We start from the raw sequence: 17,125 nt of genomic DNA, 5'->3' as shown, positions 1-17,125 counted from the left end.
CTGTGGCACCATGGGAGCAGTAGTGCCTGTAGGAGATACAGGGAAGGCTGGAACATGAGCTTTGAGCTCCCTGGTGTCACAGAGCATGGTGTGGTGGAGGATATGCTCTGGTGCTCAGGTTTTATGTAGTCTCAGGTCTGTCTAGTCACAGAAAGATGGTAGCTCCTCCAACAATGTTCCTGAATTTAGAACCTTCTTCATACTGATAGGGACTTGGGTGCTAGCTGTGCTAACTGGGTGGTTATCAGTATCCCTGTGAGGGACTGACCAGAAAGGCTAGGACTGCTACCTTGTGTTCCAATATCCCCATACTCTCCCATTCTTCATCCTGCCTCCAGCTTCTCTCCTGTTTGTAATACTTTGTAGTCTAGTAACTTGGGAATTTCTGATCTGCTTAAAACTTTGTCCAGCCAGTCTGTCTTACGTGGGTAGTCTTCTCAAATTTAGTCTCGCCACACCAAAACAGTCCTAAAGGACACTGAACAATGGACCTTTTAACTTTAAAGAGCACCTCAGAAAATTAAATGTTGTTTACAGCCAAGTCAGAAAGGAATGTCTCCCGTGTGAGGTTAAAATACCTGTGGAGGCTCTGTCTGACAGGCTCCGGGACTACCCAGCTCCAAGGAGTTCTTCAGAGGTGCAATTAATAGTGCCTTCCTCTGTAGTCCCTTATCATTCCCTTTGTGAGAGACTTTGTGTGCACTTAATCTGAGCTCTTAGTCACCAGGAAGGGTTTTCCGAGGATTGACTGCTTGCCCCTAATTACATTTACAATGGCAGGACAGGAGTTAAAAGATGAAGTGTATCTTTGGAGGCACTGCCTCCCTCTAAGTGAAGGCAAAATCTCCCGATGCAGAGGCAGTCCCGTTCCCATTGGAAATGCCTGAAGTTAATTCAGGCAGAAATGTCTGGGGAAGGGTGTGGTGCACCAGCCCCAGGGCCACCCAGCCTTGTGCCATCCCTCCTGCTTCCGCCCTGCACAGCTGTTCCCAGTCCCCCCTCAGGTCTGGCCAGGAGTGTGCATGCATGTGCATCAAATTACTTCTCTGCAGCTGTTGCTGGCACTGAGCTCATGGGGAAACCTCTGGCGGCAGCTAAAAGGGTCTTAAATAAGTTTGCAACCATCCAGAGCCCTTTCTGGTTACAGGTTTCCGGTATCCATGTAGATGCCTCTTAGTAAATGTTCAGAAAGTGGTTTGGTCTTGCTAGGGACCTGTAGTAGGGCAGGGCTGCCTTTCTGCAGGAAGCTAGGTTCATGGGCTTATCACAGTGTTGACCAGACCTGATTGCTTTGTCCCTCTGGGTGGCAAGGTGCCAAATCTTCCTTTTCCCCTTCACGCTGATGGTGACATGCCATGGGTGTATGCATCCTGTGCTGTATCCGTGCTTGAGCTCTGTGGTGTGATGGAGTGTGTGTTGCTTGAAAATACAGGACCATCTTGGTCTACTACATCATTTGCCAACAGACGTTGGTTTGTTCCCAGAGATGCAGGGGACTGGAATACAAAAAAGGAAGCTTTGCTTTTGGAATGGTAGACTTGGCACTTAAATCACAGATTTATTTTAAAGGCTTTGCTTTCCTGCGAACGACTGTTTCTTGAAGGAACAGCGCTGGGGTTTGAAATATCAGGAGGGGAGAAGTGAGGAAGACTGGCACTGTGCTGCTTGGAGGCAGTGCTGACTGAGATGGTAGGGAAAAGGCAGCTGCATGGATGAGCTGATAGGAGAGGAGCTACTGGAGCAGGGGTGGCAAAGAAAGGGGTGATGGATTCAGAGAAACAGGCTGACAAAATTGTTTGTGCGGATAACTATTTTCACAGACTACCATGCAGTAGTGAGGCAAAACAGGCAGTTGTAGTAGTGTAGTTCCCAAAAATCATGAAATAAGGTAGGTGAGGCAGGGGTAAGGGTAACCTTGGCTTTAAGTTGACCTTGAGCTGACAGCCAAGCATCTGTGAAGAGATCTATATGAGACTGAATGTGAGGTGCATCTCACGAGCAGAAGGTGATCTGTAGATGATGGGAGTAGAGAAAGAAGAATTTTTCTTCCAAGTAGAGGCAGAAGAGAGGAGAGTGTTGTGACGAACCGAGCCTTACAGACCACTGGGGAGGGTTGAAGGAGTTACAAAGGTTGTTCTTCAAACAAAAAGCAGAGATGTGAAACATTGTGTCAAAGAAGCATTAAAAAGAAGGGGAGCCACGGGTTTTCTTTGGTAAGAGAAACTATTCTTAAGCATTTAAGATACTAAAACATGACTGTGTTTTTCTGATGTAGTAAAAGGAGGGAATAGAAGGAAGAAGGGTAGAAGTATGGCATGACGTCAATCAGGACAAAATTTTGGGGGAGAAAGTAGTGAAAATGTGTCCCTGATGGCATTTCTGTGAAAGGCAAATAGAATAGAGGCTGTCTCACTCTTTTGACTATCTCTTGAAAGAAATAGCAAGATGTGAGCAGGGGATTGAGCAGAACTTGAAATCTCACACTTTCCACTAGCTAGATCACTTCAGTGAAGCAGAGCTGCTCTGGAGCAAGCCATTGAAGAGAGAACTTGTTGCAGAGGACATCTGCTTGTTTGGTGGCATCTTGCCACTAGTGACAAAATCTCTGAGACTGGGAGCAGAGCAAGAGAATGCTGGGTGAGCTGGGGAAGATGTAACTGGGGGAGAAAAAGAGAACAGAGAAACAGAGACGTGAATGTGACAGCAGAGCTCTGAAGTCCCAGGTGAAGTCAGCAAGCACAAAACCATTTACACTGTCTTCCTTTCTCCTCTTTTTTGCCCTATGCTCATTCTCACTGATAAAGCATCCCTGATTAGGTCTTCCCAGTTTTGAAAATCTTATATGTAAGCAGAAATTGCAGTGTATGCAAGGATGAAAGTGTTTAGTTTTCTTTCTGTTCTTGATTTTTTTTACCTCATGAGAGAAGTAGGTGGCTAATGTAATTCATGTTTATTGCTAAATGTTGCTCTTTGATGTCTTCTTATTACAATAGCCTGATTTCAAAGCCAGCAATAAACTAGAGGGATGGCACCTCATAAATATAGGGCTTCATTTTTGGCCCTGTAAACATCTTGAAACTTAAAATTTGAAGAAAAAAAAAAGAGTTGCTCTCCTTGGCTTGCAAATAACTCTTTCATTTCACAAAATAACAGCTCTGTAAGTAAACAAACCTCAAAATCCTGCTCCCTCGTCTCCTCTGACCTCTTGTACCCTTTAGCCAGAAAAAAAGCCAAAAAAAGCAGTTGATTGCTCTTGATCAGCCTGTGTAAGTTTTGATCAGCTAGCTGTGTCTTCCTTCTTCTTTAACAACTTTTATCAGAATACTTTTCTGGGCATCTGTTTTTCTTGGGGCTCCTGCCTGATGTGTTGTATTTTGTTGTGTGCTTTTTGTTATCAAACTGCAGACAACAAGTGTAGGGGTTGGCTGATACTTTGAGGATCTTGGGACAGAGGTTATTTTTGTGAAACAAAATGTACAGTTCTTTCTAGATTGTTTTTTTCAGTCTTAATAAGCTCTGTCAGACTAAATTCTTTTAAGTTCCCTACGTCCCTCCTGTCCTCTGACTTCTGCAAGACTGGATGCAGTATTTGCATTAGTTAAACAGGTCTGAGTAATTTACTTCATTATGGAAATGTAATCTGCTTGTTAAAACTGTTAGTTTAGCAAACAGCGTAAGACAGTATTGTTCTGGCAGAGACTGTGCTGGCAGACACCAATCCTTGTTTATCTTTCTGTGATGGCATATGCTGAAGATGAACTTTGTGACTTAGAAAAGCAGATCAGTCGTTTTGACTATCAGAATTTGTAGTTTCTGTAAGATATCTTTAAATCCTGGCTGGATACAATGCAGAGCACCCAGTCTCCATGCTGAGTAGTACTGCAAACCCCATTATTACTGTGATACTCTCTATCAGCCTCATTAGGGTTGATGAATGGGCTGAAGTGTTTTTCCCCCCTCTTCTGAAAAGACCTGCTGACAATGGTTGCTGCCTGTGTATATGCACAGGGTGAATAAATCAGCTAAACTATTACTACAGTAATACTAACCTTTAAACAAAAAGAAAGTCGTTCTCGTTATTTGCTTAAATCTGTTGATTCTTCCCTTCTCTTCTACAGAATCACCTTCTAGCTCCCTTGCCTTAAAAAGCGGGGTCATGCAGAAAGCACAAGTGAAATCTCTTGCATTTGTTTACTGTTGTGCTATTCCCAGGCAAATGAAATTGACTCTTGGGCTTTCCTAAGGCTGAACATGTGAACAAGTCAATTTGACTGTACAGCATTCCTGTCAGACCTCAGTGCCCCAAGCCTGCAATGGCATTCCCACATGTCAGGCTCCACTGATCCAGTAGTTTCCAGCGTGCCTGCGGGGGCTAGGCTGGGAGGCTTGGCCCTTTGGCCAGCTGTCTTCTCATGTGGCAACTTAAGCTGAGCTTTGGGTCATACCAACCAAGTGTGAGTAACCATCCTTACTTCTTTCCTCTCTGCTCTTCCATGTCACTTTCCTGCTGGGTGCAATGTCCTTGCAGAGGACCTGAGCTCTGCCTGGGCTGTGTGTGGGGCAGAGCAGGTTGGATGGGTTCCCCCAGCAGACTGTGTGTCCCAGGGGGCTGTGTGGGATGGGTGTTGTACTGCCTGGGGTCAGACTGCACAGCAGCTTTAGATTCCTGAGCCTGAGATTCCTCGCAAGTACCATGTGTGCTAATGGTCCTGAACAAGCTGTCCAGTAAACAAATGGTTACTGAGATTGGCATCTGAGTGCCCTGGCATTTTGGCTAAGGGAATCCCAGATTCCTGTTCAGATGTGCAGAATAGTAGATGCAGCTCTAAGCAAAACCTTCAAAGACCTTGTTCTTGCCTATTTAGTTTATCACGTAGATAGGTGTTAAACTTGACACTTGATGATGGCTTTTCCTTGCTTGAATCTAGGAAAAAGAAAACTTTAAGATACTTTTTAAATAAAAAAAAACCTTAAGCTTTTTTTTTTGCAATCTGCAGTGGCAGAAGTAAGTTGCCACTTGGATTTTTCTGGAGAGGAGCAGGGGGTGGAGGACAAAGGACTGTTTTTCTTCCATTGGAACCAGCTGTGGTTTGTTCGCCTTTTGTGCATTTGGATGGGCACTCTGAAATCCAAACTGGAACTAGCAGTTAGTATTAAAAACAAGCAGCATAATTTGACTAAACAAGCTTTCAGATGATCACAACTAGGCCTTGATGCTCAAGAGTAGGATTTTCATAACTGCGGAAGTAATTTGAGAACATGCTTGTGCCCAAAGCCAGTAGGGTTATATTGGCTTCTTTATTTTCCTTTTTGCTTGAAGATGATTATGGTGATGATTCATACTTTGTTATTCTCAGCAAAAGAGTGGCTTGCATGTATAGTTGATTTAACAGCTGAGAACCTCTAAGCAAGTCATTCTCCATTTTGAGGAAGAATTTGTCTAGGGAAGATTCTTCACCTTTTTATTTCTTTTGTGTGCTTGTTAGTTTTGTGTCTGTGGTTTCTAGCCCTGGTACTGGCTGACTCTGCAGATGAGAACTTCCATGAGATCCTAGTCACAGCCTTACTTGCTCTTGGATTTGTGGCCATGGTCCCATGTGTTCAAGAGTGAGTTAGGATGGTTTTAGAGGTTCGGTTGATGAACAGTAGTTTACTCATACTATGCAATCTGAAATACTAAATTAAATGTACCAGAAAGGTGATTTAAGCTGTTTAGTCTAACTAGATGCCTGTTTTCATTATTATATTAATTATTTCAATTTCCTTAAATAGAGGATCAATTTTTTCCCTCTTATTCTTAATAGCATATTTTGTTTCTAATACCAGAAATGAGGTTCTTTGAAATCTTCTCCTCAATCACTTTGACTTACTTAAAACTGCTTCATGGATTTATAACATTTTCTATTGTATTGCACCAAATCACACCCTCCTCCCCCCACTTTTTTTTTTTTTGACAACTATGTAATGATCTATAAAGCTTTAAAAATAAAAACCAGTGGAGTGATAGAAAAACTAAAGTAATGAAAACTAACTTTCCTTCTGCTGCATGGACTGCCAGGAAATTCAGGGGTCATGTAGAGTGAGTGTATTTTCTAATAACAAGCTGTGTGCTCACATACCATGCTTCTTTAAAGGTCTTGTGGTTGGGATCCCAGTGGTATTGATGGCAAATGTGCAAAGAATTTTTATAAGGTTGTTTGAATAGCTGAGTAACTTCTTTTGAAAGCAGCAGAGCGAATACTTCTGCTTTGGAGAAGAATGGCTCTGTGGATGTCTGAGATTATGATAATGAATGATGGACCTTCAAAGTTAAATGCTACAAATGCAGTTATCCTCTAGAGGATTTAATGAAAACTTAATATTTAAAAAATGTGATTTCTTTTAAGAAGGAACACTTCAGTATATCTGTGGTAGCCATGGTTATGTTCTAATGGGAGAACCTAAAATGCCATTTGTAGACTTGTAAGCACCAACATGTGGCTGTATTCACCATGGAACAGGTTTGAATGGTGGAAGTTGGACACGATGACCTCAGAAGTCTTGTCCAACCTGATTGATTCTGCAGCTCTCTGATTCTTTGAAAAGAGAGGTGATGTATGCTGTGTTCACTTGCCAAACTGGAGCATTGGCCTGTGGTGACACATCTGCTGATGCTCTGTTTGCTTTCTCTTGCAGTTTGGGGCAGAGTTCAGAAGGTTCTCTCTGGATCGCTACAAGCCAGGAAAGTTTGAAGACTTCTACAAACTAATTCTTCACATTCATCACATTGCCAACCTGGAAGTGATGATCGGATATGCTGATGTGCATGGAGACCTTCTCCCTATCAATAATGATGACAACTTCTTCAAGGCTGTTTCAAGTGCTCATCCACTGCTCAGGGTTTTTATCCAAAGACAAGGTAAGATGCAGTTTCATTTCAGTGCCTCAAAGTGTGGTGGGGCAAGGGGAAGAGTGGAAAACAGAGCCCATTTAAAGGCTGAAATTACGTAAGAGGCATCTAGGAACCGTCTTGCTCTTCCTCTCAGGCACTTCATTGCAGCTTGCAGGAATGGCATGGCTTCATGGCAGCTAGAGGGACTGCATTGCTGCCTCTAAGGTGTTTGAAGGATACCATGCTGAGAATCACCATGAGTCCCTTTATTTTCTGAGGGGAATGTACCTTGTGCAGCTGGTACCATGTCATCACTGGAGCATGCCAAGTGCACCATTCCACTTGGTGGAAGGAGGGAATCCTAGTACTACTTCACATTTAGAAATTTTATCCATCCATGTTGATAATCAGTGTCATACCCAAGTTATTCATGCCTGTGTAGTGTGTGAATGAACACAAACATGTAGTTCTGAAAGGAAAAAAACTGTCACAAATGACATCTTGTTTGACTATATTAACCTAGAAAACAGGCAAATGATGATTTTTTTCCCCTCTGTCGTTACACTAAGGAGTGCTGATTCTTCCTATTTTGAATCGTCAAGCAATCCTTGGGCAGAATTGCCTGAATATCAATGTGACATCAGGTTTAAGTGGCCTGTCTGTTGTTCTCCTTAAGGACCATGTTTGGCAGTTGCTTCAGAAGAGGATTGGCTTTTATAACAAGGTGTCTTCTCACAGGTCTCCTTAAATCCCAGGAGAACCTAACACTGTATTAACACTTCCTCCACAGTTTTTTTTTTAGGTTTTTTTTTTCAGCCATGTAGTGATTTATAGCACAGGGCTTTTGGAATTAAAGTCTCGTCAGCAACAGATTCAGAAACAAGACTTGAGACTTAGAGCAGTCATGTAGCTTTTTTTGGCCTGGAGTCTTGCTGTGCACTGATAAGGATTTAGCAGGAGGCTCCAGCCTGCTCATTGCTATGAGCTGGTGTAGTGTGGGTTAGGTTTGGTGTCATCAAATACATCCAGGGCTGTGTGGCTCCTGTCTGTTCCGAGCATGTTGTCTGCCACCTTCTTTTAGATGTGATTTTCAAGGAGGCAATTGAGAAGAGGGTCTGGAGTAGTTTGTTTTCTTGGTGTAACTGTCAGGTGAGTGGAAATGTCTATGTGAGAAGACTTGCTCTTCCTTCCTGTGCAGAAAGTGCAAATGTGGATCACAAATCCAATTAAGTCTTCCTGCAATGCCTGTCAGGGCTTGTGAATGTTCATGGTGGGTCAGGTTGTGAGAAATCCTTTGCATGACTTTGTCATGCATACTTCAGTTCAAGTTTATTCATGTCCCTGGATCACAGTTGTCCCTGCTCTGCTTTGGACAGACTGCTGAAACCACTGACTGTCCCCAACCCTGCACTGGGTTGCTGCTGAAGTGCTGATCATAGAAGTAGGCCAATCAGAGAGCTCTTGACTACACAGAAAAAATTCTTCTTCCTCTTCTAGGAGAAGTGTGCTGGTTATGAAGGTTTATACCTTTTAACCTTAATGGTAAAGGGCATTATTTCCTTTTCAAAAAGCTTTTCTTTTACCTGTTGCTGAGTGAGAAGAGTCATGCTGACAAGTGAAGGAAGACAGGCCTGTTCCTCCTCACGTGTGCTGCAGTAAATTCTGGCCCATCCCTTTGCTTAGTGCTAACTTTCATAAGGGACTCCTGAGGTTAGCATTTGAGATTCATACTTGTGGATGGTCCCTAACGGTCATGCTCATTTCCTTTGCTTAGACAAAACCTTTAGAAATTTTTCCCTTCAAGAATGAAGGTGAAATCTTCATCTCTTTTTCCTTTGCTCTGCTGCTCTCTTTGTCTTCAGACTGGGGTGACAGAGCATTGCTGGTCCCTCTGTTGGAGACCTGCACAAGAGAACAAGGTCACCAGCACCAAGAAATCATTGTGTCATTCAGGAGAATGTGGTGTGCCTGAACAGCTTTAGATCACACCCTAAATTCTGACTTCAGAGGCAGGAAATTAGGGTGACAGGGATGCTAGTAAAATACGAGGGCAGTGCTCTGTTGGGACTTTGAGGGAGACCGCAGAGCATGGGTTCTCTAGGCTGTTGGATCAGGGATTACTGCTTTTCAGGGGGAGTAGTCCTGGGAGCTGGCTGCCAGAGGTTGTTCTCATGTGTTGTAGAGTAGGGAGAGTTTCAGGGAAGCAGAGAAGTATGCGCGCATAGAGGGACTGAATAGTTGAAGGTCAGGTCTCTTTTTCTAGCAGAGCAAGCTGTTAATCAACTGCATGATTAGTCACCCTGTCTGTTTTCCCAGTTTATAGCTGAGTTATCCTTTCTCTTGTCAAGTCAATTTTACAGTCGTGTTAAAACACTTAAAACGTTCTTAGAGTGGCAAAATAGGTAACTTAGTCTTTGCACAATAATCGAGCAAAAATTTCCTAGTGTGATGATGTTTGTTTGCCTAGGTATTTTTCATCTGAGCTTAGTCTTGCACTTTTTCAGTTCAAAAGCCTTTCTCTCACTTGTCCCCAGAGGCAAACATTGTGCTTATTGCTTGGACTCTTCATGCCACGTTTGTGTCCAGGTATGGGATGGCTGTTTTATTCCTCTTTCTCTCTTTTTGTTTAAATCTCCTGAGCCCCAGATTTTTCAGGATCCCAGTAGTGTCTCACACAGGGCATGTTAGTGCTTATTAGCCAGCCATTTTAATAAGGAATAGAATTGGTGTTCCCAGTGTGCTTGCAACAATCAATTGCTGTTCATAGTTTTTGGGTTTTGGAGAATGTGGGACATTTGCAGGTTAGGTTTGAGTAAACACAGCTCTAGTAAGTTTTTATAGCCCAAAGTGATTTGTCTGCTGAAAGTATATGGTGCTCTTTTTTTTTTTTCCTCCAATACCAAACTACAGTGCAGACAAAAATCCCAATTAGAGAACCAGGCTATGAAAAGAAAAAGCAGTTTTCCTTTTTCTTGCATTCCCAGGCTGCAAGTATGGGTCATGTCCTGTGCTGTAAACTGTCGTGGCTCTTTTGACTTCATTAGTACAGTAGTGATTTACATCAACTGATGCTTTGAGCCTGAGGATTTATTCACTCAACTGTAACTGATAGCAGACATACACAGAACTCTATCAAAGTTGCCTGCTGCTGTGGGAGGGATGGATGTTCCAAAGACCTTAGAACAATGCAGGGTGTGGGGGCACTTTGTCAATCCTAATGCAAATTCTAGATCAAATTCGCAGTCTTTCCATCAATAAAGTTAATTTTAAAGCTTTCTAAAGATTTAAATGGTTTCAGTATAAGTGTCCTGCAAGTAGGAGACACATGAAACATTGAAGTGTCAGGTGACAAATTTGTATTTCAGGTTAACTTTGCCAAATATTACACCTCTTGCAGGAACAAGAAAAGTAAAAAAAAATGTGAACAAGCTGAAGAGCATTCTAATAGTGAATGCCTTAAACCACACTCCACAGCTAAATGGAGCAGGCCTTACATCATAAATTAGTAAATGCCACAAATTACTGCAGCTGTTAATTGACATGGATGGAAGTTGGAGAAGGCTGATGACTTCTGATACCTGTATTGTCTTGCATTTTGCAGTCTGGAAATCTGATAGTATGTAAAAAGCCATCAGGTATCATCTTCAGAAACTTGGTATGAGTGTCTTTTCTTTTGTAGTTATTTTTTTTAATAGTCCATTACTGTAACAGTAAACCAGTACTGAACACCAGTCATTGCTTTCCTCCTTGAGTAGTTCAAACTGCTGAAGGCAGTCAAAGCTTGATCCAGAATCAACAGGGCATAAATGTGCATTTACCTGGTTGGATTTTGGATTTGACTTGTTTTAATTTAAAGATTGGAAGATACTGTTTTTCTTCAACTGCATACAGTGACTAATGTATTTAAATTGCTGTGCCATGTAATATATTTGTGCATGTTCAGAAGCAGTCCATAACTCTGCAATTTGTTATTTACCTGGCAAAGTTTTGTTCAGCTCTAAGTACCAACATCTGTGCTTAGCTTTCTTGTATTATAAAATAAGAGCAATCACAGTCACTTTTATAATAAAAATGAGCTAATGGGAATCATGTCCAGGTCTGACTGAAAAACCCATGGTGGGTTGTTTTATTGTCTTTCATACTCTGAGCAGATAATACCCAGGAATGGTTGTTGGCTGTCTAACCACATGTGTTAAACACAAAAACTGGCTTTGAGGCAGCAGCTATTTCCAGCTACCTAAAACTTTTAACTCTCTGCTCAGCCTTCTAGAGTGGGTGTAGTTACAAAAGTTTGAGTTAAATTCTTTCACATCTTTTTGGTTCTTCAGTCACTCTGCTCTTTGTTTTGCAGCACAGGCATTGACTTTGCCTTCTCAAAATGTTTTATTTCCAAACAAGAGCAATGTGATATTACTGCTCTTGTCAAAGGTGTTTGATATATTATATAATAAAGCAGGTTGCAGCACATTTTAAGGGAAAATACTGAACTTCTGGTCTTCCTTTTGGTTTAGCTGAGCAGATTTTCACAATGGCCTTCTAGGAGTGAGAGGGAACAAAATAAATTTTAAATGCAGAGAAGGTGATCTGAGGTCTTCGGTTTATCTGCTCCAAAAGAGGGTGAAGAAGAAACTCTCCTGACACTCGGTGTAGCTCATGGGTGCACTGGAGGATGTGGCTCAGCTGTTGGTCAGACTGTCCCAGGGTTGCTACCCTATCTCCTCTGCCCTGGCACTAACATGACCCAGCAGCTGAGCTCCCTGAGCCAGCTCTTTGGCAGAAAACAAGATGTTTGAGTGAGCAGCTAGCATGGGATGGGCAGATTTAAAGCAGCTTAACACTGCCATGAAGCGTCTGCTTCCTGGGAGGAAGAACTTGTCTGCTTCTAGGCTTTGGAAGTGAGCAACTCCACTGGATTTCGAAAGGAGGCAAAGCATCTTGTCTTAGCTTTGACAAGATTAGAAGATGGTGGTAAATTCCATGCTAGTATAATAGGAATTGCTGCTAGGCTTATATTAAATCCTTTCATGATTTTCTTCAGAAACATCTCTGTTTTTGAGCTGGAGGGGTCTTTGAAAGCTTGTCAAGCCAAGTAATCTTTGTCCCACTCAAGTCCTTTGATATTTGAAGATAAGTAAAATGCAGCTGTTTGTTCCAGTGAAGTCTGGCAACAAACTACTGTAACTTCTCTGTTCCACCTTTCATGTGCAAATGATGAGACTGGGTAATCATTATCTTTCTACTAGATTATTAAGCAACTTTAAAAACGTACAGTTTTTAATCTGGCTTGTCAGACATAAACAAAAAAACAGGCTTGAATTTTGTTGCTAGCATGGTTAGTGGTACCTGGTGGCTGAGCAGAGCCGGTGTGACGCTGCTTCTTTCCTTCCCCTCGAAAACTCCATTTTTAGAGTATGAGATAGTTGACTTTCAGCACCAGTTACTTTTAATTGCAACCAGAGCAGCTGCTAAGCAAGAATTTTCAGTGAAAGAGGGGTGGAAATAGCATAGCCTTAAAGCTAGGCTTTGTGGGGTCAGTGGGTAGCTGATAGTGGGAACTGTTGCAGAAATATGTGCTGCATAAATATTTGTAGTTGCAGTGTACAGTAAGCATAGAACAGAAGCCTGGCAAAAACAGCAAACATTTGTTGCACTTCCATGTTAAAGCTCCATGGGATTTGTTTTCAGTTTCAAAGTTTATTAATCTAATAATAAGTGCAAATAACCAACTATATTAAGAATAAAAATAGACTTTCACAGTCTTAAAAATTGCATCAAGCTCATACCAGCATCACACACGTGCTGAATTTAGGCTAAAGAAACTTGTTTACAGTGGAAACTCGTGCAACCTTTAATAGGATCCTCTCCTCAACTCCATGCCTAGCTTCAATTTGTAACCCATGTAAGAACAAGCAGATAAATGCTCTTCTGTCCCTCCAAACTTATGTTTGTTGTCTTACAGTTGCAGATTGCTGCCCTGAGAGTACTTTAAAAAACCAAAATACAAGGACTCGGCAATTATGTATACTCAAAGATAATCTCAAGTAACACAATTCCTTGTTTCCGTCCTTGGTCTGATCCTTTTAATTTGAGATAGTGAAGCTACTCTGACAGGTGGCTTGGCTGGATAAAAACAGTGGTGAGGAAGACTTGTCAAATGATCCACCTCTGTTACGGTCCCTATGAGGGGAATTTTCCACTATTTACCTTTTCTTACCTTAGTAGTCAAAACAAGAGAGTCTGTTTCCTGCTCATGGCTCAGGTTTTTTCCTGTTGTGCCTAGCTGTCATTTCCCTTCTGTAAGTGATGGAAACAAGTATAATGCGCAGATAATAATGAGAGTGGACAGTCTCTTCTTTGACACTGGATTTCACCTGACGAGACCTCACAAGCTCGAAGCAGCTTTCACAAAGCAAATAAAGGTAGACAGCACAGTGCAAATACAAATGTTAACTCAAGATTCAGGCCTTCAGGAATAAGCTTTCTGCTAAATTTTGGAAGTATTCTAAACTCTTAAGTACATTAGGCCAACTTAATTGTTAGACTCTTGCACCGAAAACAAGCATGCAGTAAAGGATATTTCTGCCAGGTGTTTGTAGTAGGCATTGAAATATTAACTCCAAATATAGTTCAACAAATATAACTCCACTCAAACTAATTTTTTAAAGTAAATGAAACCTTTTGTCTGCAGTCTGTCTGTGTTGTTGGGCTGCACATTTCAAATTTGAATGTGTCAGTAGTAATACTGTATAAGAACTCTAGATAATTTTCAGCTCCAAAGGAGAAAGCGGTTTGGGGCAGGCTGAAAGAACCCTTTCTTGAACCTGCCCCTGATGATGATCTCCTTGGATCTTATTTTTTCCTCTGTGCTATGTTTAGAATAGTAAAGAATCCTGTGGGAATATTAAGGAAACTATTAACCTAGAAAACTTCACTGTTGTTCTTGCTCTTCAGGCCCCTGCCATATGCTGATATTAAGTAACCTCTAAAAGCTTCATGTGAATAACTTCTACACCACTCATCTGCCCTGCCACCCCAAATTTTCTTGTAGTTTTTGTCTTCTGCTTCTTTCTCCCATATTTTGTTTATTTCTTCCTCTCAGCTGTCAGTTTTCTATTCCTTACCTCAGGTTTTTAGTTGCTGTTGCTCCCTAGGCCAGAGAATGTGTTAGATGAAAGCACACATATGCTGGTGGTTTTTTACTCCCAGCCCTAGAAAAAGACTTGGAGTGCAGTGACAGAATAGGTATGGAAGTAACACTTAGTGAGGAGAGTTGGCCTTTTGTTGTGAGTCTTGGATCACTTAGTTTTCTTCTCCAATTATCTATTTGCATTAGAAATAATACATTACTCGAGAATTAAAAAAAAACCCAAACATTGTAAAGTTTTGAAGGAGAACGATTATTTAATTTGAATTGATATACAAATAAGAGATTCTGTACTGTCTGGTGTCTTTGGAATTGGAGAGCTGGAGTTCAGTGGAGCTGGGGAAAAGCTCTGTCTCTGCAAGGGCACTGCAAGGCTAGCTGGCTGCTTGCAGTGGTGAGCTCTGAGCCAGCCTTTCTGCCTCTTCAGCTGCTGTGGGTGAGCACAACCCTTTCCTTTAAAGCTGAGGATTTGAAAAGGGCTAAAGCTGTTTCCCTCATCCCTGGAGGCCACTGAGGTGTCCTAAGAGGAGGTCTGTTAGTTATGACCTCCAGATGGACACTGGTGGCAACCCGTTTGTTCACTTTATTAGCCTGGTTTATTGTGGCTTTGTTTTCATTCTGTCAAGCAATTTGGTGGTTTTATTAGTATGATGCAGTGATTTTGTTTACAAAATAATGTCATCTACATTTTTGCTTTTGTGTGCTTACTAAGGTCTCGTTTTAAATTCAGCTGACATGAGTAAAGGGGAGGAAAACCCATTGCGTTAACAAAACGCATTGTGTTAATCAGAAAACTATAAAGTTCCTTGCAGTTTAGGAGAAATTCTTTTTGACTCTGAGTGAATAAATGAATGCTTTGTAATAGAGCCCATAAATAAGTCCAAGGGTAATGCCTTTGTGGCTAATAAAAATTAAAAATGGAGTTTCCTAAATCTGTATTCCTTGAAGCAGCATAATTTTAACATGTCTTATCCTTTGTGGAGGGGGAAAAAAAGTATAGCACATTTGGAGTAAAGTATGCAACAAGGATTCTTTAAAATTTTGTTTCAGAACGATTCTTAGCTGAGACAAAGAATATCAATAGCAGGAGGAGTATTTGTGTCTGCATTATTCTTCAGTCACTTAAGAGTGCATGGGACACTGTTGCAGTGTACTCATTTCATTTTAAAATCTCTGCATGTTAGGGAGGAGAAGGTAGCATGTAGGAACTCAACATTTATGCATCAAGTCCTGGCACAGGATTTATCTGTTCTGTTTACAAAATGTGAGATCCTTTTTTCCAGTGTTAAACTGAACTTGGGTCATACAGTGCTATGGTTCAAAAGTTGCTTCTTCATCCATGAGGTTCTTTAATGAGGGAGTTACTTTTCTGTATGGGTAACCACATGATGTCTCCATTTATCAACTTGTGCCCAAAAGTATCCCAAAGTATCCCAACCCCGGACAGACAATAATTGAGGCCAAACAGTGCTGACAATGATCTGCTAGTGAGCTTAACATGTGCATGGGTGACTGAAAATGCCAATCCTGGTCATGATTTTCACTAGATCTGGCTAACACCTCTCATGTAGATAGACCAAGCGCAGAGGCACATGAGATTACTTTTTTTTGGTTGATTTCAGTAGTAGTGTGGCTGGTGCCTTTCTGACCTCATCAAGGTATCTGTGCTTGCAATGGGTTGTGACTCTGAAAAACAGGAAACTTTTTTATTTAACTTAGTTTTCTGTTCAGGTCTTTTGCTTGTGGATGCAAAGGTGTTGGTGATAGTGTTGTGGAATTTCCCCTTCCCTGTTTTTTTGGCTGACTTCAAAGGCAATGTGACAACATTACCTGACAGCTTTTGTCACCCATGTGTAGAGTTAACATTTCTTGCCCTGAAAGAGAGGAATCAAACAGCTGTCTGCAGGCTGTCCTAAGGGTCCCAGCCTGCCCTCTAGAAGAACACTAGTTCCCTGTGCTGTATTTTGCTTAAATACAATTTTTCTCCTCTTTTGATGGTCTTGGCTACCATACCATAGCACACCTCCCTCTGCCACACACACAGTGTCAGTCACCTGGGGACAATGCTGAGTAACAAAGAAGTGTGGTACCTGTGGGTGTGATAGAGTCTGTGTTAGAGGTTGTTCTTTGCTGTATGCTGCTCTCTGTTGTACAAGCACTCTGGGGTGCAGGGAGGTTTCTAAGCTCATCTCACAGGCATGCCATGTCATCTAGTAGGGATGGAGAGCAGGGAGGGGGAGATCTGGGAGAAGCTGCTGACTGGATATCTGCTGTGATTTAACATGTGCTGCTGTGGGCAGAGTGGCTTGGCAGTACCTCGGAACCCATCTCCTGTCCCTGAAACATTCCCAGAAGCAGCTGGCCACAGGAGCCAGCTCATGGGCTGCAGATCACAGGAAACAGCTTGCCGCAACAAACTCATCTTCCTTTGCTCAGATGACCCCTCAGCAAGGGCATGTGTCATCTGCATCAACCCTGGCAAGTGCACAGGGGTGGTGAGCAAAAGGAAGGATATTGTTGGTGATCTGTACAAAGCCCTGTCTTACAGTGGACTTCACCAGTGTTGATCTCAGACCATGTGGAGAGCAACTAGCTTGTCCTGCCTCTGGATGCCTGGAATAATAATTTCCCTGGGTGTTTTTTTTAGCACTGTACCTCATTTGGTCCCAGTTCAGCTAGTAAATGGCAGCGATGTCCCACACCCTTCCTCTCACCAGTTGCATCCTGAGATCCCAGAGCTGTATTGCATCATGAGGAAGTACTGGAGCTGCAGAGTGTGGTGCAGGTGCCTTTCTACCATGATGGGTGTCATACAGTGTGTGGGTAGCATGCTTCTGAGTCTTGTTGGTCTGGTTTATGGGTGTGTGCTTATCTTGGAAAATCGGAGTTACTAGGTCCATCTGTCTTCAGAAATGTTATTGCCTGTGTTTCAGACCACTTCAGTTCCCTGTGGATGTCCCAAGAGAGCTGCAAGAGATCAGTGTGATGATGATACTTACATATGTGCATCAGCAGCAGCCGTGAGAGGGAATTGTTTCCCTGCTGGTGTAACCTAGGTTTGCTAGGTTGCTTACCAGTGTTTTGTTGAGTGGTGCCTTTCCACGGTGGGC

At 42.1% G+C, this 17,125-nt stretch overlaps 1 protein-coding gene across 1 annotated transcript in view; it reads left to right on the top strand.

The window, feature by feature from the left end:
* The window catches only part of PARD6G (par-6 family cell polarity regulator gamma), a 64,595-nt gene that overhangs the window by 6,515 nt on the left and 40,955 nt on the right, over window positions 1-17,125 (top strand). The window contains exon 2 of the mRNA XM_085052390.1: window positions 6,676-6,898. Coding sequence (XP_084908516.1) covers window positions 6,676-6,898 — 223 coding nt within the window. The remainder of the gene's footprint in view (window positions 1-6,675; window positions 6,899-17,125) is intronic.

Source organism: Lichenostomus cassidix, chromosome 2 (assembly GCF_008360975.1).
Source record: "Lichenostomus cassidix isolate B80296 chromosome 2, HeHo_3.0, whole genome shotgun sequence".
NCBI classification, from domain to species: Eukaryota; Metazoa; Chordata; class Aves; order Passeriformes; family Meliphagidae; genus Lichenostomus; species Lichenostomus cassidix.
This window is presented reverse-complemented; position numbering and strand designations above follow the sequence as displayed.